General features: G+C 38.2%; 3 protein-coding genes across 3 annotated transcripts in view; all 3 read right to left on the bottom strand.

The window, feature by feature from the left end:
- The window catches only part of LOC311082620 (vascular cell adhesion protein 1-like), a 113,185-nt gene extending 109,157 nt beyond the window's left edge, over nt 1–4,028 (bottom strand). The window contains exon 1 of the mRNA XM_084113561.1: nt 3,880–4,028. Coding sequence (XP_083969687.1) covers nt 3,880–3,943 — 64 coding nt within the window. The 5' untranslated portion in view covers nt 3,944–4,028. The remainder of the gene's footprint in view (nt 1–3,879) is intronic.
- LOC311082693 (intercellular adhesion molecule 1-like) overlaps nt 940–21,836 on the bottom strand; it is a 54,392-nt gene continuing 33,495 nt past the window's right edge. The window contains exons 6-10 of the mRNA XM_084113723.1: nt 7,193–7,435; nt 3,162–3,428; nt 2,728–3,057; nt 1,903–2,145; nt 940–1,243 (exon numbers count right to left, since the gene is read on the bottom strand). Of these exons, the coding sequence (XP_083969849.1) occupies nt 1,080–1,243; nt 1,903–2,145; nt 2,728–3,057; nt 3,162–3,428; nt 7,193–7,435 (1,247 nt within the window). The 3' untranslated portion in view covers nt 940–1,079. The remainder of the gene's footprint in view (nt 1,244–1,902; nt 2,146–2,727; nt 3,058–3,161; nt 3,429–7,192; nt 7,436–21,836) is intronic.
- LOC311082952 (intercellular adhesion molecule 4-like) lies at nt 7,193–9,506 on the bottom strand. Its single transcript, XM_084114142.1, has 4 exons — nt 9,344–9,506; nt 8,626–8,889; nt 8,194–8,523; nt 7,193–7,617 (listed from the first exon to the last, which is right to left on the bottom strand). The coding sequence occupies exons 1-4, from the start codon at nt 9,405–9,407 to the stop codon at nt 7,520–7,522; spliced, it is 756 nt and encodes a 251-aa protein (XP_083970268.1). The 5' UTR covers nt 9,408–9,506; the 3' UTR covers nt 7,193–7,519.

Genomic DNA, 21,836 nt, shown 5'->3' with positions numbered 1-21,836 from the left:
GGGTAAATCATGGTAAAACATGATAAATCATGATAAACTATGGTAAATCATGTTAGAATGTGGTATATCATGGTAAATCATGCTATGCTAGAACAAGTTAAATCATGGTAAACCATGATAAATCATGATAAACTATGGTAAATCATGCTAAAATGTGGTATATCATGGTAAATCATGCTAGAACATGATATTTTCCATCTATGATGTCAGTGGTTACATGCTTGCTAAATAAAACTTAATAACTTTGGATGCTTTTGTGCTTTAAGGCCTTAAAGGCCTTAATTGCTTGAACCCCGATAAATGCTGCTTGCAGCTTTAATTATTTTTATTTTTTAACTTTTCTTTAAAAAGTTTTTCTAAAAAAATTTTTATTTACATGATGTCATGTGAGATTGTATTTTCAGGGAGGCTTGAGATCATTTACATCAATTGGTCACAAAGAAATAAATATGCCCACAACATTACAACATCTAGACTACAGTAACAACTTCAGTGTCTTATATAATAATGTAATAAATATTTGAATGTTCAATGTGGCTGAAACATACAGTGTAAGCATATGTCACGTGTCTGTGTTTTGGTTTAGTTATGTTATCTAGTTTTCCCCTGTCTTTTGTGCTTTTGGTTTAGTCCTGTTACTTAGTTTCTCCTATGTTCTAATTAGTCATGTATTTCACCTGTGTCCTGTCAATCACCTTGTTAATTATCCTGTTAGCCCCAGTGTATTTAAGCCCTGTGTTTTCCCTCAGTGTTTGTTGGTTCTTGTCTTTGTATGGTTGTGTTTTGCTGAGTTCCTGGTATTCTCCTGAGTTCCTGTATTTTCCTGGGTTCCTGTATTTTCCTGTAACCTGAGTTTGTGAATAAACCAGCTGCATTGAAATTCTGTTCCCTAGTCTTCAGCAACCTGCACAAACCTGACAGCATAGTTCCTTTATAAATTTATATTAATTTTATTTGATCAACATCCTTGGACAACAGTGTGAGGATGTGATTGGCAGTTCGCTCTAAGGGTGAAGTGAGCAGAACACCGATCCTTGTGACCGTCTGCTCCGACTGATCTGACAGCAGATTGAGTTCCTTCATAGGGACTGTGCTAAGAGTCCATTATGTGCTCTGGGCTTCCTCAAATTATAATGGCCCGTCCTTTTTTTTTTGTAGTTGGTGTAGTAGATGTAGACGAAGATCATTGTGATGACCATAACTACAGCAACAATAATGCCTACTATTATGGGCACGTAATTCTCTGTGTCAAAAGAAACAAATATATGAGTAAATCAGCAATTTAGGGAATTATATCCAAGCAAGCAAAACTGGGGATAGATATCAAGCCTGCATAATGCCTCCAACATATCGAAAGTCAGGAGCTAATCTAAATAAAAATCCATGCAGGGCAACTATGCTGACACGATCCACAAGCCATTTCACTTAAATAGTGTTCCTATAACACCTCCTCTGACATTCTGACTGCAAGCAGAGCGTTACAAGAACAACAAACCAAACAGCTTCTTACAAAAGTGAGAATACTTTGTGAAAGGCCAAAACATTAACCACAAAAAAAGCCATGCTAAAATCTGAAAGCTGTGCCGAAAGTGTTTTAAGAAGGATGAATGAAATTTTCATTAATCAAAGGCAAAAGACTAAAAGAGGAACTTCAAATGACTTTGCATAAAATCTATCCTGACAACATCATTTAGACTACTAAATTGTGTTTTTTTCTCAATAATTTGCATATTTAATACAATTAAATAAATAAATATTATGTTTAATATCAGACAAACAAATACAAAAAAAAATCATTTTAAAAAACAACCACAGTTGTTTCTGTAGTGTATTACTAAAACTGAAATTGCCAATTAAACTAAGTCACTTAGAATTGAAAATAATACAAAAATACATAATTACCTTGTCTGGACACTTTTACGGATCTGGTGGTGATGCCAACAGAACTGTTTGCAATGCAGAGCAGATCCTCAGGTGTTGAATCTGTTATAGTAAGAGTTTCACTATAAACTATATCAGTTGTGCTGACACTCCAGCTGATTGTTGGTTTTGGGTTTCCCTCGGCTTCACAAACTATCACCACTGGATATCCTCGAAACACATGCACTATGGAGGGCAGTTTGGTCTCACTGATGATCGGTCCAACTGCAGAAAGGAGTTAAAGAAAAACAGTTTAAGAGGTGTTTCTCCTACATATACATAAGTGTCTTATGTTAAAGTCCCTGTGAACTGAAGTCGACCAACTTTTCTCCAGTGTTGTGATATATTTCCAAGTGAATCAGAAAATTGAATAGAGGGTGGGGTTTTACTTTAGCGCACCTCCTCTCCATCCCTCGCTCATAGAAAACTGATGGTTGGAGGAGAGTGGTTAAAGGATATTCAAGCCAAGTTGTCAAACTTACGTCATCAGAGAAGGAACGCCATTCCGGAGCGGAAGCAAATGTTCCGAATTTTATTAAAGATTAGACTTATTAAAGATAATACTTTTTTTCTGTGTATTAATTTGCACAGATTAATTGTTCACCACAAGTCTAGTAATGTGCGCTTCAACAAAACTACTCAAATCTAGAAATTTGACAAGAAAAAGTTACATACTGCATCCGATCCCTATCATCACACAACCTGACACTGTGTCACATGCTACAACCATTAAAAGTCTGCTTGATTTGGACTTTACAACAGATGTTCTTAAAAGATTAATAATAGAAACTGATGTATCTTACTTACAATATACAGTAATGCTGAGAGGATCTGATGTGTTTGTTAGAGGAGGTTGAGGTCCTTCTTCTCCCAGTTCCAGCTTTGCTTCACACCAGTACTGAGCTCCATCATCAGCTCTGTCTGGACGGATCAGGAGTTTAGATGTTTTACTGACTGGAGTCTTGATGGTGTCAGTGAAGATGGTTTGATCCACCAGAGTCTGTCCTTTGTACCAGTTGACAGTGAGATTCTGAACAGGAGCCACATTGAGAACGTCACACTGGAGCTCATACTGGTTTCCCTCCATCATTGGTCCGTTGTGATTCACAGTGCTGATGGACACACTGTCTGGAGTCTCTGTGGAGGAAGATTTACACACTGATATCTGCAGTCATGAATGTGCATAAATTAGACATTTCTGAGAAAGAAAAGATAAAAATATCAATAACAGAGAAACTCACTGTAAATAGTCACTGGGAGATTCACTTCACACTGTCTCTTATCATAGCTCATGTAGCAGGATGGCTCTATGCCCCATTCTCTCAGTTCTGGCACTCTCCATGTGATCAGACTGTCTCTGGTCAAGGGCATTGCTCCCTCACTGGCTTCCCATCCCATTCCTCTATGCTGGACAGAAGTGCTGCAGTCGACTGAGACAGAACCGCCGTACTTCACAATAACTCTCTGTGGGTTGAGCTGAAGAGGACATTCATCATCAGCATGTGAACCTGTTAAACACATTGAGAAGGATGTGATTTAAAACTGGTGAAGATTCAGCACAGAATAGCATCACTAAAGTATTGGATTACAAGCAGACACAGAAATAACTTTCTAAGAGTCATTAAAACCTGCAAACTGAACACTGGTCCATGATACGCCTCTAGAGTTTTGTATTTTATAGAGTTGGGACCATGACATCTTAATAGCTAGTGAAAAATGTAATGGGTTTCTGTAAAAGCCCATCTATTGTCATATGCAACAAAAAAGCTTTACTAATACAGAAAGACAACTTTTGGCAGGGTTAGTCCAAACTCAAACATGTCAACTGAACATAAATGAATTTAACACTCCCTATTCTGGTCTTAAGACCGAGACAAAGTCATGATCATTTAAAACATATTTAATCTCATTCCAGATGCATCAGAAGAATAAAAGACAGAATTAAGTCAACATACAAACCTGTGAAACTCAAAACCTGCGAAACTGCCAAGAGATAAAAAAGTCCAAAGAAATGTTGAAGCATATTGAAAAACAATTGATCAGAAAATACAGTAAATAAGACCCAACTTTATCACTGTAACTCAGAGTGTAAGCCTGTGACTGAAGACCTCAAGCATGGCAATACTGATAATAAAAAATAACTAACCCCACCCAAAAAATATTTTGAGTAAGTTAATGGATGACTGCAAGACAGAAGCAGAAATGAAACTAAATGAATACTTGAAAATAACTTGAATAATGTCGTTTCACCTAACCAGATAACTAGAACATCTGTAGATGAGACTGATGTTGTTTGGCACATGAATTCCTTCTTTGGTTCATAATTTGATGCTTTCAAAGAAATGTAACATTATACAAAAACAACCAAAAAATATATTTAAAGTTTCTCTAAAAACATTTTCCAAGGGGTCATTGGCCTAAAAAAGACAGCAATCTCAGACAGCAAATGCAGTGAGTTTGCTTCATTCTTCTCTGAGAAAATCAATAATATCAGAAAGGCGATCAGCATATCCTCATGTGGCACTGAGGTAAGACAGATCAGACCTCATCCTCAGAATGTCACCATGTCTGATTTCGAAGAAATTAATGGTAAAATTATGGAAGAAACAGTACAGCACCTTAAAACATCAACCTGCGCCCTTGACACTCCCCACCTCCTTTTTCAAAAGTGTGTTAAACTGTTCAGAAGCAGATCTCCTAGAGGTGGTAATATCCTCACTTCTCTCTGGGAGTTTTCCAAATTCCCTTAAAACTGCAGTTGTCAAGCCCCTCATGAAAAAGAACAATCTGGATAAGACCATATTAAACAACTATAGACCAATCTCAAATCTTTCTTTCATAGGCAAGATCATTAATCAGCAGAACCAGAAAATATGAACATATCACACCAGTCCTCAGGTCTTTACACTGGCTCCCAGTTACATTTAGGAATGATTTTAAAGTATTATTACTGGTATATAAATCATGCAATGGACTAGAACCTCAATACATTGCAGATATGCTCACTGAATATAAACCCAATATCACTCAGATCATTAGGATTACATAAACTAAAAATACCAAGGGTATTTCACTCTAAGCATGGTGAGTCCGCTTTTAGCTATTATGCCAGCCGCAGGAACCAGCTTCCAGAAGAGATCAGATGTGCTCCTACAATAGTTCAAATCCAGACTCAAAACACTTCTGTTTAGCTGTGCATTTACTGTTTCCACTGTGCGTCCAACTGATTACACTGTATTTTATCTCTGCATTCTCCTTTTGATAAACTGAACTCAAATGACACTGTTTTGTGAAGGGTATATTAGTGTCAGAACATATTAGATTGGGTTTGCATAAACCCTCATTGTTTTGCCTTTCAATTAAAAGATTTTGTTATGGGTGTGCTTGTTGTTCATTTGTCTCAAAGTATCATAAGATTTGTTTGTCAGCGGTGCATTTAGCTGTTCATTTGTGCAGTCAAAAATTTTAATCATCACCAAATCAGGCATACAATAAGACATCAAAAGATGTTTAAAATTATTTATTTAAAAAAAAAAAGAAAAGAAATAAAGCTCAATTCCAAAAGGATATATTAGTGCTTGCTCCACACTCTAGTTGAGGTGGGACGAATAATTGATAAAACAATACATTGCAATATGGTTTCTTGCAATACATTATCACTGATATCATGTCAGTACCCTTGCACAAATGCAGATTGCAGCTTTCTTTACTGTATCAAAAGAAGCATTTCGGTTCTTGAACAGCTAAGAGTCAGTTTAATAAACTCTATGTTCAGTTCATGTTAAACTCGTGCGAGAACGATTCAAAAGCATACAGAACTGTCTGTTCTCTAATGGCTCTCGCGGTACTTTGATGTCATACACCGACCGGTCTGTGCAGCGCTGCTTTAAGTCGAAAAAAAACAGAGATCAATTTGAAGTGGGCGTAACCTGAAGTCTTGCAGGCTGCAGACAGATTCTATTTGAGAATTTCAGGAACCGAATATATAGAGCTGGTAAGTCCCGCCCATCTGTAAAACCCCAAGTGGACCTCTAGGTTCAAAAATCGTCAATGCAAGTGAATGTGAGAAAATAATTATTTTCTGGTCCCGTTTGAATAGTGCCATGAATGTGAACTTATGTTGTCTGTGAATTTTTTATGACACTTGTGTGCTAAATGTGTCAGTGTAGAGACCGGGACTTATTTTTTGACCAGAAAAAGTAACTCCCGCTTTCCTTACATTGATGATGAGGCCAGTAACTAATGACACAAATAGCTGTTTGCAACACTATCTTTCTATGTTAGGGTGAATCACAGTAAAAGTTGAGTAATAGTGAAGACATGAAGGGTTAGGACAGTGTTATGTAATCATAGCCAGCGCCGATGGACGCAGGTTGGATAATCGCTGATCTCTGTTCCAGAAAACACCAGAACAAACACACCAACTCATGCGCTGCTCGCTCACTTCAGCACGTTTAAAAGTTAAAAAGCTGTTGCTAATCGTCTTAATATTATAATTGGTAAAATTATAATTAAATTAAAATGATAAAGAACACAATAAAGTTAAGGCAAGACCCCCCATAATGGTACATAATGGTATACTGAAGCGTCCATTGTAGCACATAGTTACAGATAGCGGTTAATAAGGCTACAGCAACATTAGTTAATTGTTTTTGTGTCGCGACACGACAACTTGCTTCCCGAGCTTCAGATACAGACAATAAATGACGAGTTCAAGTCATGTCAGGATCATCGTATTGCCATTGAACGAACATGAATGCCACAACAAAGTGTAAATATGAGTGCATGGGAAGCTCAGGATTTTTTTTTAAACCCCTATTTTACGAGTTGGGGGCATATCAGTGAGAAACGTGTCAGAATACCATAGGTGTTTAGCTGTGACATTGTCAGACTTTTTTATTTACAGCATAATAAGCTAAATGCCTGCACAAAATATAATAGCATTGTAATATAACAATATAATAGTATGTAGGCCTAATGAAAAAGTTGACAGTGGCTTCATAAATTAATTATAAACATAAAAAAGCAAAACACACCTAAAGCACATTCTTTGTTCTTCATTTTCTGGAAGTAGAGTATAAAAACCTTGCTGTATTTTAACAACATCTTGCTCTGACGAAAGTGACCTTACTTCTAGTGGACCATCAGTAATGGCTAAGAGGCTTTATTTTTATATGAGTCTTTAAAAATACTTCTTTTTTTTTCTGCATAGTGCACCTTTAAACTGAGTCACTCACTTACAATGGAAAATGTTACAAAAATACACAATTACCTTGTTTGGACACTTTTACACGTCTGGTGGTGATGCCAACTGAATTGCTCGCCATGCAGAGCAGATCCTCAGGTGTTGAATCTGTTATAGTAAGAGTTTCATTATAAACTATATCAGTTGTGCTGACACTCCAGCTGATTGTTGGTTTTGGGTTTCCCTCGGCTTCACAAACTATCACCACTGGATATCCTCGAAACACAGGCACTATGGAGGGCAGTTTGGTCTCACTGATGATCGGTTTAACTGCAGGAAGGAGCAAAAAAACAGTTTAAGAGGTTTTGCATTGCATATGTGGCAACATAAATTTCTTGAATTCATTACATGAATTTATGTTTTTCCCTCGGCTTCACAAACTATCACCACTGGATATCCTCGAAACACAGGCACTATGGAGGGCAGTTTGGTTTCATGGATGATCGGTTTAACTGCAGGAAGGAGCAAAAAAACAGTTTTAGAGGTTTTGTATATGCACTGCATCTTAAATTTCTTATGTTAATCCATATTGATTTTAAACTTGTAACAAAACCAACAAAATTTAGAAATTTAACAAGAAAGAGTTACACACTGGCTGTGTCTGAAATCGCATAGTCTCTTCATGAGTAGGTACTTATTTTGATTAAGTATTTACTTCATGGCTGCCAAAAAAGTATTTTCTATAGCATGAATGTAATCTGGATGAGCTACATTTGCCATAATGTCATTATCACATGACCAGCGTCAGTTTTGTCGCTTCACTGCCATTAACAAATCCTCTCCTGTGGCCTCATGGGATAGTAAAGTGTCTATCGTATGCACACTTTTTGTCTACTCTTTAGTGAGTACTGTGAATTCATACATATACTTCTTGGGTCATATACTGTTTTCGCCAACTATATTGTAGGGAAGTGTGCGATTTCGGATACAGCCACAGTGTCACATGGTAAGTGCTACAACCAAAAGTCTGATTTGGACAATAGATGTTCTTAAAAGATTAATAATAGAAACTGACAGATCTTACTTACAATATACAGCAATGTTGAGATGTTCTGATGGGGCTGTTGGAGGAGGTCGAGGTCCTTCTTCTCCCAGTTCCAGCTTTGCTTCACACCAGTACTGAGCTCCATCATCAGCTCTGTCTGGACGGATCAGGAGTTTAGATGTTTTACTGACTGGAGTCTTGATGGTGTCAGTGAAGATGGTTTGATGCACCAGAGTCTGTCCTTTGTACCAGTTGACAGTGAGATTCTGAACAGGAGCCACATTGAGAACGTCACACTGGAGCTCATACTGGTTTCCCTCCATCATTGGTCCGTTGTGATTCACAGTGCTGATGGACACACTGTCTGGAGTCTCTGTGGAGGAAGATTTACACACACTGATATCTGCAGTCATGAATGTACAGTAGATATTTCTGAGAAAGAAAAGATAAAAATATCAATAACAGAGAAACTCACTGTAAATAGTCACTGGGAGATTCACTTCACACTGTCTCTTATCATAGTTTATTATGCAGGATGGCTCTATGCCCCATTCTCTCAGTGCTGGCACTCTCCATGTGATCAGACTGTCTCTGGTCAAGGGCACTGCTCCCTCACTGGCTTCCCATCCCATTCCTCTATGCGGGACAGAAGTGCTGCAGTCGGCTGAGACAGAACCGCCGTACCTCACAACAACTCTCTGTGGGTTGAGCTGAAGAGGACATTCATCAGCATGTGAACCTGTTAAACACATTGAGAAGGATGTGATTTAAAACGGGTGAAGATTCAGCACAGAATAGCATCACTAAAGTATTGGATTACAAGCAGACACAGAAATAACTTTCTAAGAGTCACCTGCAAACTGAACACTGGTCCATGATACGCCTCTAGAGTTTTGTATTTTATAGAGTTGGGACCATGACATCTTAATAGCTAGTGAAAAATGTAATGGGTTTCTGTAAAAGCCCATCTATTGTCATATGCAACAAAAAAGCTTTACTAATACAGTAGCGAGGCAATATTTGGCAGGGTTAGTCCAAACTCAAACATGTCAACTGAACAGAGAAATTAATTTACCACTCCCAACTCTGTTAATTTAGCCTACAATAAAGTAAAAGCTAAACTTTAAAACATATTTAATCTCATTCCAGACGCATCGGAAGAATAAAAGACAGAAATAAGTCAACATACAAACCTGTGAAACTCAAAAGCTGTGAAACTGCCAAGAGATAAAAAAGTCCAAAGAAATATTGTAACATATTGAAAAACAATTGATCAGAAAATACTGTAAATAAGACCCAACTTTATCACTGTAACTCAGAGTGCAAGTCTGTGACTGAATAGCTGTAGCTCGAGCAACGCAATAGTGAAACAAAAAAAATAACTAACCCCACCCATAAACTATTTTGAGAGGAAATTTCACTGGGTTGACCTCACGAACATTACGTATTAATGGATGACTGCAAAACATACTCAGAAACAAAATGAAATCTAGAAATAACCTGAATCCTTGCAATGATAGTATTACCCTAACCAGACAACCAGAAAATACATAGATGAGACTGACGTTGGATGTTGGAGTTATTTTGGTTCATAATTTGATGCTCTCACAAAAATTTATATAAAAAAAAATCATACAAAAAAAAAAAAAAAAAAAAAAATCTAAAGTTTCTCTGAAAAACATTTTCCAAGGGGTCCTTGGTCTAGAAAAAAAGCTTCTGTTTTATTGCACTCAGCGCCCACCTGTGGTAATTGCAGGATAGAACAGACAAAACCCAGAAACATCTGACTGACATCAACTGTAAGTTTGTTCTACTTGCATTTATAAGTACATTTATAAGAACTCTCCCACCATCTATTTTTAAAATGAATTATGAGGATTAGCCACCCTGAGTCACCTGTTCATAAGTGTAAAATTACTTTCATGAATTGGCCAATCCCATGCACTGCTAATGGCCAGGGCCCGTATTCATAAAGAATCTTAATGCAAAGAGTAGCTCCTAGTGACAAAATTCTAAGAAAATTCTTAGAAATGTGGGTGTTTACTCTTAAAATTAAAGAAAAAATCCTAGTAAAGAAAAAAGTAATTCAGAAAGCATCTTAACCCTTAAAAGAGGTCTTAAGGTAAACATTGTTAGGAGCACGGACGAGGACTTTTAAGAGGCTTAAGAGTTTCTTTAGCAGAGGAGAAAATGACAGAAAGACGAAGAGGGAGAAGAAATGTGTTGCAGACAATGGATGACAGTGAGTTAATAAGAAGCTATATATTAGATTGTGCAGGGATCATGTTTGAGACTGTTCTTATTAGAGACACGCTAATATCTCCAGCACAGCGCAGAAATGCCATAGCGCCTGAAATGAAAGTAATCACTACATTACGATATTTGGCAACTGGGAAAATTCCATGTTTGATACATTAAAACCAACATTCAAACCACCACTTAAATAGACACGCCAGCAATCAGTGTAACTGGAAAGAGTGGAATTTTTTTTATCATTCTAAGCAATCAAATACCTTATAGGAAATTAACAGCATGGTAAAAAAAAAGGATTTATATACACATATATAATGTGTGTGTGTGTGTGTGTGTGTGTGTGTGTGTGTGTGTGTGTGTGAGAATGGTCAAATAGGAAAAATTATGCATGTAATTTCAAAGTGAAGGCTTAGAATAGACCCTATAGTTAAAATCACTTTTTTTTTCCTTCTTGGTCAACCAACCAATCACAGTCTTCAAAAGATTGTGTCATACATAGCAACGGGGTCAACCCCGCCTCCTCACTAAGATAAAAGTTTTTGTCTTTTCCTTACTCAGAGTTGCTCTCAGATCGGTCCCGAATCGCTTTTAAGCTAAGACTCCTACGTAAAAGTTTTTAAGCTAAATTAAGAGTTTTCTGAGAGGATTCTTAGATTCTTTATGAATACGGGCCCTGGTTTATTTAAGGGGTTGCTTACTTTTAGCATTCAGTTATCCTTATACGAGTCCTTATAAACCTCTCTGTGTTTATTTAGCGTTGTTTGACTGACTGACTGTAGCTTACAAATAAAATGCATGTCCAGCTAACGATTTTTTGCTCTCAATATGACTGGGAAGGTTCGTTTCTGGTTATATATAAAAAGAAAAATCTAAAAATAACCATTAGGGGGCGTTATAGGTACAGGTTCAGTTTAGATTGTCACGAAAACTTCCCTGCAACGTTCTGGGAATGTTAGTTTTTGGTTATAAAAAATAAAACCTAAAAATAACTATTATAATGTTCTGTAGGTTCCCTTTAATTATCCTCCACTCTCAGAAAACAAGGTACAAAAGCGGTCACGGTTCTTCATAAGGTACACCTATCTTCGAGTGCAAGTTAGTACCTAAACGTTACCTAAAGGTACTGTCCCAGTGACAACTTTTATACCATTTTTACCACAATTTAGCATTTTGTAACAAAAAACAATACGCTACATCTGCACGCTTGACTGAAGAACTATGGAGCCAGAATGACAAAATAATTTGAATCTGAATTGTGTACATTTTAATTATATATTCTGTTATATATTCGCAATTTTGACTAATATGTGTAGAGTTTTATAAGTTACATTGCATAAGTTACAGTTTAACTGATAGTAATCGGTCAAAATTCTTACTGTCAGTTAACGGCTAAGAGGTTAATTATGGTCATCCCCAACAAACCTACACAATAGCCATTTAATTTCCACAAACACAAACTTTGGGGGTCATTTGTAGGGGCGTGGTTTGTACTACTGTGGGATGCAGTCGGACACACTTGACTAGAAGGGTCTGTCTGCACCCAATATAAACCATGGACCAATAAAGTACGTCTCCCGTGAAGAAACAAGGATATCATTGACTGAAACAATCTTTTCAAGTACATTTATTTATTTATTATTTTGTATGTTTCTAAGGTTAACTTGTCTTGCTTTTGAATATTAAGAAGTATGGAATAACAGCTAGACCTATTAGTATAACAAACTAAATAATACAATCAAATACAGACCTACTTATAGCTAAAAACCCTCAACACTAAACCTCTTGTCACAGAGTCAGCCACACCGTCACAGCCCCAATCATCACTCAGTCACCAGAGTACTGACTCGCTGCACCTGCACTCCCTCATCAACACACCCTTTATACGTCCCGTTCACCTTTCACTCCTTGTCTGGTCTTGTTGCAGGAAACACTGCTTTATGTCAGACTCCTTACCTATCTACTCACCTGAGATCGTCTCATCCTGTATCCAGTCCGTCATCCTGATCCAGATCGCCTGTCTTCGTGTTCACTCGTCACTTGCACAGAGATTCCACTTCAGTCATCGCCAGCTAAGTCACCATCATCTTTCTACAAGTCACCATCATCTGGTTCCCGTTGTTCCACCACCACTATGCTTTTAATAAACACTGTGTGCACCTAAACCTGTCTGTCTCCTCCTGTGTTTGTGACAGAAGACCAGACCATCATGCAAAGTCCTGTTGGAACCAATTGGAACCAGCTCCTGTTGGAGCGGGGAGAGTACACCGGATCAGTTTGCCGCACCTGTGCAGGCGGTTCAGCAAACTCTCCTCTCTGCACCACCAAGGGGGTAATCTTTCAGAAAAAACTGAAGCTTCCCCGGGGGCCGCCATTGATTAGCAGACCATCACCTGCTGTTAGCATTCCATTGACTCCCATTCATTTTGGCGTCATTTTGACAGTGAATAACTTTACATCTGAGGCGTTTAAAGACTCCATATGTCCATTATTTCCTTGGGGGACGTGGAGACAAAATGACAAAATAATTAATCAGAATACTTAGCAAAAGTTTCTCCTGCTCCTAGCTCATGGACACCTCCTACTCACACTCTCCGTCTCTGCAAGTTTCGGAAGGGAATGATTCAGATTTCTCTTGGCACAGCTACTAGAAGACAGACAGGTTGCTCACGTCACATCTACGTCGTCAAGCTCAGTTTGAGTCTGCGCAGTACGCTGGACCATCAGGAAGTGAGAGCTTCTAATTGACTTCACTTTTCTCCGTTGAATCCAATGGGGTCGCTGTCCATTTCTTTTACTGTCTATGTGCACCACCCGCTCCTTCGCCACCTGCCTCTGCCAGTCCCATGGCCCGACCAGCTACATACAACGGTGAGGCGGAGGATTGCAGCGGGTTCCTTCTACAATGTTCACTATTTTTTGAAATGCAACCACAGCTTTTCTCCACGAATGAGCGCATATCGCCTTCATGATTTCCCTGCTATCTGGACGCGCACTCCATTGGGCCCAATCCATCTGGCACGCCAACGGCCCGGTCACGACTTCATTGGCATCCTTCTTCAGTCACTTCAAGGAAGTCTTCGGTCAAACCGCATCAGAATTATCCGTCCATGATCAACTGTTCAACCTCCACCATGGTAATACTTCTATAAATGCTTATGCTCTGCAGTTCCGCACGTTGGCGACATCTAGCGGCTGGAATGAGATGGCCCTGTTGATAGCCTTTCGCCAGGGTCTGAACCCGGAAGTGGGTCACTATGGAATTATTCTTGTGCCAATAATAATGAACGTAGCTTTTCAAGAAACTAATGAAAATATAAATTGAAACTAAATAAATTATCTCTGAAACTGAAAAAGTATAAATCGCAGGCAAATTTTTTTTACTTCGTTTTTAATACACTGCGTGTTTTGCTAACTATTTCTCATATTTCAATCGCTGATCTGAACTTACAAATGCGCTTCCAGAGTTTTCATTTCCGCTTCTGAAGTTTTCGTTTACTCTCCCTGAGTTTTCGTTCGCCGTTCTGACACATTTCTCTCGTGGGGGCGGGGCTAGTAGCAGTGTGTTCTCATTGGTTACTGAGTTTTTGATTGACACCTGGAAGTGAAGACGTCAGTGGTGTGTTTATGTGTGGATGTCAGCATCTGTAATCGCAGCTTTCTATTTCATTTTAGTGATATTAAGTTATGTTTGTTTTTTAATTTTATCTGTATTTACCTGCTGCTACTACTTAGTTGGCAGAAGCTTTTAGGAGCACAAGAGATCTATTCAGTCTATTCAGGTGTAATTGTAGGCCTACATTAAAATACTGTATATAATACTTAAAATATTGTAGTGTCCAATGTTTTTGGAGAATATTTGTTTATTCCTGATGATTCTTTTGCATGTTAGGCTCTGATTAGGTTCAGCTGTTACAATTTAAAGAGAATACTAGCAAACGTGTGTGATATATTCAGCCCTCAAAAAAGGTTGGCAACCATGGCCATCACACTACTCATTGTTAGCACAGTTTACACGTTAATCAAAATGAATGATCACTTAAATAAGAGGAATTTAAACAATATGAAAATTACAGTCGTGGCCTGCTGTCAGATACAGACCTCAAAGGGCATATCATTACATACGTCACACAAAGAATGTTCTTGTTGCCATTTTTTTAATTAATAATTGTATTTAATTCATAACCGTAAAAATTATTGTTAAATTGAAATGGCCGGTTGTAAGGTGGTCGGTGCATGTGTGTCTACCAAACATTTGTTTTTTTTTTATTATTCTTGTGGCTTTAACGTGAAATTTATGCCACAAGTTTAGTGGGTTTCAACCTTGGATGTTTATTTGCACTAGTTTTGAGTCACAAAACGTTTTGAAATGGCCGAGAAAAAAGTTACCCGTAGTCAAGTTGTAGACAAAGAAGATGAGACCAGCACGCTACTGAAGGAGGTCAGACTGGTGAATACTAAAATTGATAATATTGAAGAAAGGCTGACCTCCAGGGTGGATGCGCTTGGGATTTCGTTGGAGAGGACACTGAAACAAGAACTGAAGAAAATGAAAGACGACTTTGTCTCGGAAATCGGCGGACTTAAATCCAGAATGCAACAGTTGGAGGAGAAGATAAAAATGCATTATAGCCGTCCTTTAAATACATTTGACCCAGATGTCTCTATTGTGGTTCTGGGTTTGCCTTTTGATGAAGATGAGAACTTGGCTAATAAGATTGAGGAACTGATTGATGATGGCTGTGCTTGTGATGACGGGGTGACGCTGGTTGCTCTGGAGAGGCTGCGCGCTCGAGGACCAGGCCCTGGCGTGGTGAAGGTGGCGTTTGCATCGGCTAAGGAGAAAGTGGCAGTGCTTCGGGGGAAAATGAATCTGAAATCTAAAGATAAGTTTAAGAAAGTCTTTATTAGAACCTTAAAATCGTATACGGAGCGCGTAATGGAAGAAAACTTCAAAGTGCTTTTGCATGATCTACCAAATGGATCCGATTATTTCGTGTCGGGGAATGGACGGATTCTCCGGCGCGGTGACCGAGGAGCGGCGCGCGCGCCTCCGCCGCTGGAGTCTGCTGCTGCAGGTAGCAGAGGAGGAGGTCAGGCATGGAGACGTAGCCAATTCAGTAAGAAATGATTCATCTTGTTTGTCGTTAGTGCACTGGAACGTAAATGGCTGGACAAAAGCAAACTGTTCACTTAGGGCTCAAATGCTGCAGTCTCTGAATCCCGATATTATTTCCCTTAATGAAACGCATTTGGTGGCTGATGATGTTGTCGAGCTAAGCGGCTACAGTTGGTTCGGGAACAACAGAAAAAGGCATATAAAAGCGCCAAAAGGCTCCGGTGGAGTTGGATTTTTGGTTAGAAGTGAACTTTTTGAACACTTTAAAATCAAGGTGATGGATAAGTTGGTGGATGATATTATAGGAGTGCACTTTGAACACCGGAATACGAGCTATAACTTTGTGGTGTTCTCTTGCTATCTGTCCCCGGAGGGATCTGTTAGAGGGAGAGACTGTGAAGTGTTCTTTGCCCATTTATTGACTCAAATGTACAGCTTAGAGGTGGATGCGATTTACATCTGTGGCGACTTTAACTGTCGTATTGCTGATAAAGCGGACTGTATTGAGGGTTTGGACAATATTCCATCGAGAGTGGCGTTAGATCTAGTTTGTAATAGTCATGGTGACTCTTTTCTTGATTTTCTGAGAGACTCAAAGTGTTGTATTTTGAACGGCAGGCTTAATGTAAATGATGATAATTTCACCTCTGTTTCAGTTCGAGGCAAAGCCGTTGTAGATTATGTTGTGACGCCTCATACCTGTTTAGAATTTTGTGTTGATGTTAAAGTGATTACTGCCACAGACCTCCTTAACAAAAATGCAGTTGCATGTTTGCCTCTTATTGGAGATAGATGTCGTTTACCAGACCATTCCTTAATTCACTTCATTTTTAAAGTGGATACCCAACTAACTAATGAAAATAACTATTGCTGTGTACCTAAAAGGAGATATGGACCATTCCCTGAGACATTTTTAACATCTACTAGCTGCCAAATGGCAGTACAAGGGCTAGAAAATAAGCTAGGGCCAGGGACGGACTGACAATCTGTGCGTTCTGGAAAAGTCCAGAACGGCCGTACAACAACGAGGGCCGTCGGCACAAAAAAAAGTCTAATAAAGCAATATGAACAGCCAACAGCAGGGGCAATATACGATCACTTATATGCTACGTAAAAAACAACAACTGGGGAAGAAGAGTCGGCCTATAGCCACTGACAGAAAGTTAGTTTTATAAGGCTGTACTTTTAAATTTGCTTAGGCCTACATTATATTTGAATAGTTAAGTAAGGAATAATTGACGACAGGCCGTTGAATTATTAGAAAAATAATGCACACCCGAGGTGGTAATGCGGTCACGACGCGAAGCGGAGTGGCCGTTCACCTCGGGTGTGCATTATTTTTCTAATAATTCAACGGCCTGAAGTCAATTATTCCGCTTATACTACAGTTACCACACCTCGAAACATTGTTCAGATTATGTATTTCAAGACGTTTGTAAAGTTTTTGTCATTAAAACGCTCTTGTATGTAGGACTAATTTCTTACGCATCTAATCCCATGCCTCCGTTGCTAATTCCAAAACGTAATTTTAGAGTTAGTAACGGAGGTTTGAGCCACTGATAGCAGACTAATGCTGGGCACACACGACTAGCTGACACATTCTCTGACTGTTTTCATCGCAGCATATTTTAAACACCGACTTTGAACACAGACTGAATGCGCTGAACACGCGTTTGGACATGATCAGTCATAAGAATCAAATAACATTCATAACCGGCCTTAAAGTGTGTCCCCGGCTTTATGCAGTTATTAATGCAGTTATTAGAGAGAGATGTGCAATAATGAGACAGAAAAGCATGTGCGTCAATATTATTATTTATTTATTAATTCAATTCGTTTTAATTAATTCGTTCATTCTTTTGTTTCTATTATTGACAGATGACAGTAGACTGGCCAAATAAATGAAACACAAAGCCCTTTTAACAAGTAGGCCAATCAATAATTATTTATTTGTTAAATTATCTGCAATAAAAATCCGTGCTGCAGGACTATCCATTTATTTAGCCTATATTCAGTTTAATTTTCTATTGATTATATAGGACTATATACTTTATTTATTAAAATTAAACTGCATGTTTCCATTGATTGTGAAGCTAGACATTGAAAATTGCAGATCAAGGCATGGGGCTAAATGTTTTTTCTTGTTATGAATTGTATCCTATTTTCCGTTATTACAGTTGACTACGCGAAGTGATATGGAACTGTAATGCGGTCAAGACCTGCCTGGAACTACTTTAGCTGTGCGTTTCCCTGAAAATAATGCACACCTTAGAACGTTCGTCAACCAATCAGATTCAAGCATTCAACGGCCCTGTAGTATAAGTTATAGTATAACAGTGGTCTCCAACATGGTGCCTGTGAGTTGCCCGCTAAACACGTTCAATAAATAGCCCCAACTTGCCGTCGGATTTCCAGACTTCGAATAAATGGTATCATTTTGTGACCTTTTCAACTAAACGTTTCAATTTGAACTTTTGCCTCTACAAAATTACCCAACTCTCTTTGATTATACGCTGTCATTTGCGTTGCGTATGAGAAACATCAAATGGCAAACGCTCAAAAAGCGGAACAAAACTTGTTTGATCTGATCAGCGCATTGTCAGCTCGGCCCAAATAACAGCGATCGCGGCCAAAGCAGCTGTGCGGGCTGATCTCGATCACGCCAACATTATTACACAGCTGCGCGATCCACTGAGAAGCAGTTCAATTCAGCGCAGAATTCTCTATCTCTATTATAAACTCACAAATGACTATGTGATTTAAGCTTGTTAAAAGCCAGATGAAACAGTGCTGATATAATTATTCTCAACATATTGACGCAAAAAAACAGGCGAAACATTGTTCCGAGAACAAACCAGTTAGAAGACATTTCACACCACAACTTATGAATTAACTTTAGTAAAACAACCTTTTTTGGCAGAAATGTGCCTGTATTCATAAAATGCTGTTATATTAATATAGTCATGTATAGCCTAAATTTATGAAATGTAATGCAGTAATGTTTTGTTTAGAAGTTATGGCAGTTTATTTAGGCCTATTTTTTTTTTTTTTCATTTATATATTTTTTTTTTTTCATTTATATTTATACTAAATGTTTGGGCTACTGTTTTTGATAACACATACAATAGGTTTATAGAAAATCAACAACAAAATCAATAAATATTTTCATAATTTTTCAGGAATTTTTTTTTTTTTAAACGCTTGTAAGTCTGAACCAGAATATCAGGATATTTTATTATTTCCCATATGATGGTGAAAAGTAAAACAGCTTCACCATGTTATATGTGTAATAAATATTGGAGTATAACAAATAAAAAGATTATTTCTAGATTCTAGATTATTTTATCCCTTGAGGTAGCCCTCACACACAAAAAGGTTGGAAACCCCTGGTATATAGTAACTATATGTTTTATAATTACAAGTTTGTGTAATTTGGGGTTTCTATAGCCAGTGACATTTCATTATTTGTATTTTATGGCATTGTACATTTTTTGTTTTTATTTAATAAACAACCCCAATTATCATCATTGGTTTTGAGATGTTACTTGCTGTGAATACCTTGTCTGATAGGCTACAGTATTGTGGCATATAGTATCAGGACATCCTGGCTAATGTCTGTCGCACAGGGCTATGGCGAATGGCCGGATGATGGGCCTATTTGGGAGAAAGTCCAGGGCTGTTTTTTAGCCCCAGTCCGTCCCTGGCTAGGGCTGTGCCACAATACTCAGGAGGATGTTGATAAATGGTATGAGGATTTTTGTGAATTTATTAGAGGGGAAATAAACTCAAGTAAAAATAGCATATCTAATAAAAAACATTTTAAACGGGGTGTAAAGCCCTTTTGGAATGTCCATCTTCAAAAGTTATGGAATGAGCGAACAATAGCAGAGAGAGGGTTTCTTAAGTGTAAAGCGCCTTTAAATAAACAAGATTTGAGGGAAAATTATAAGCAGAAGCAGTCACTTTTTGATAAATATGTAAAATTTTATAAAAGAAGGTTTAATAGGGGTCAAGCATTAAAACTTGAGCATTTACAAACAAGTAATCCACAACAATTTTGGAAAGAGATTAATAAATTGGGTCCATATAGAATCAAGACCATTCCTATGGAAGTTGTTATGGAAAATGGTGTTGTGGAGATGAGAAAAGAGCGAGTGGTTAAAAAATGGGAACTGGATTTTTCAAACTTATATTCAGGTCTGACTAATATTGAAGATTTTGATCCTGCTTTCAGTGTTCTTTCAGTTCAAGTAAAAGAAAATCTTGAATTAATTATGGGTGATAACAGCCGATCAAATATTTATCTGAATTTTGATATTACCTTGGAAGAAGTGAGCGATGCCCTTAATAAGGCCAAGTTGAGGAAGGCTATGGGAGTGGAGGAAATTCCAAATGAGGTGTTAAAGTCCTCACATCTTAGGTACATGCTTCTTGGTTTATTTAAATTTTGTTTTGATAACGGAATTGTTCCTTCTACATGGTATAGATCAATCATTAAACCTATTCCTAAATCAGCGAAAGATGACCCTCGCATACCTCTTAACTACAGAGGAATTAGTCTCCTAAGTACTGTTTATAAAATCTACTCTAGTATTTTAAATGCTAGATTAAGTAATTTTTTGGAAACAACAGAGTATCTAGTAGATGAACAAAATGGATTTCGAAAACACCGGGCATGTATTGACCATATTTATATAATCTCAACAATTGTCAGAACTAGATTAACTGAAAACAAACCCACTTTTGTTTGTTTTGTGGACTTTAAAAAGGCTTTTGACTGGGTGAACAGGGATTTGTTAAGTTTGAAGCTTCTCCAAGCAGGGGTTGATGGGAAGTTTTACTGGGCATTACAGTCCCTGTATGCAGACTGTGTGGGATGTGTTCAGGTGAATGATGAGCTGACTGAGTGGTTTCGTATTCCCTTTGGTGTAAAACAGGGGGATATTTTGTCCCCAAGCTTGTTCTCTCTGTTCATAAATGATTTGGCTCTTGAAATTAAACATCTAAACTTAGGGGTGCGCCTAGACAGTGTCATTGTTGGCATTCTGCTCTATGCTGATGATGTAGCGTTACTGGCTGAAAATGAAGAGGATCTACAGAAAATGTTACATGTTTTACAAAATTGGTGCTGTAGATGGAGACTTGTTATAAATCAAGCAAAAACGCAAATTATGCACTTCAGGAAGGGTGTTACTGTACGAAGTACAAAAGTTTTTACTTTTGGTAATACCGTTCTTGAGTATGCAACCCAGTATAAGTATTTAGGATTTGTATTTGATGAATTTATGTTGTTTGACAGAGGAGTTAAAATCCTAGCTGCTGCAGCCAGTAGAGCCCTGGGTTCTGTGATAAACAAGTTCAAAATCTGTAAAGATCTTGGTTATGGTACTTTCTCCCAGTTGTATACTGCCTGTGTGTCCCCTGTGTTAAACTATGCTGCTGGTGTGTGGGGGGCCGTGCAGAGCCCAGCCTTGGACGCTGTAGAAAATCGTGCAATCCGCTGTTTTTTGGGGGTTCATAAGTTTGTCCCAGTGCTGGCAGCGCTGGGTGATATGGGCTGGGTTCAAGGGCGTAGATTTGGTTTGAACATTGGGGGGGTTGAAGTTTGGGTATGCCTCCTTTTCATGTGATCATGGTATAAATATTGGGGGGGGGTTTAATGCATAGATTTAAATATTGGGGGGGGTTATCTCCCCCCCAACCCCCCCACAAATTACGCCCCTGGCTGGGTTCCTGGTTCAGTCCAAAGGAAATGTGAAATGGTTAGACTGTGGAATCGACTTGTTAATCTGCCTGAAAATAGAGTAACAAAAAAAGTTTTTCTGTGGAGTAAGAGTAAGTCCCCCTGGGCTGTAGAGCTTCAGAATGTTTTTGCAGATGTACAACTCCAGTACGTATTCTGTAATTATTTGCCTTGTAGCGTCAATAACATCAGATCAAATTTGATGTCAAATTTTAAACATAAATGGCTGATTGGGATTATGGCGAAGCCAAAGCTAAGGACTTACTTCCAAATTAAAGATGTATATGAAACAGAGTTGTATGTAAAGGCAAACTTGACAAGGAACCAACGATCTTTGGTGGCTCAGCTGCGAACTGGCATTCTTCCCTTGGCCTTAGAAACTGGCAGGTTCACTCAAACTCCTGAAGAGGACAGACTCTGTAGACTGTGTGAGTTAGGAGAGGTTGAAAATGAAACTCATTTTGTGTTATATTGTCCACGTTACGATGATTTTAGAAATGTATTATTTGGTGAATTGTTTGTTAAAAAGCCTGAAATGTTCTGGATTAGTGATGACGACAAGATGAAATGGTTG

This window comes from Abramis brama (genome assembly GCF_963993115.1).
Source record: "Abramis brama genome assembly, chromosome: 1".
Classification (NCBI taxonomy): Eukaryota; Metazoa; Chordata; class Actinopteri; order Cypriniformes; family Leuciscidae; genus Abramis; species Abramis brama.
This window is presented reverse-complemented; position numbering and strand designations above follow the sequence as displayed.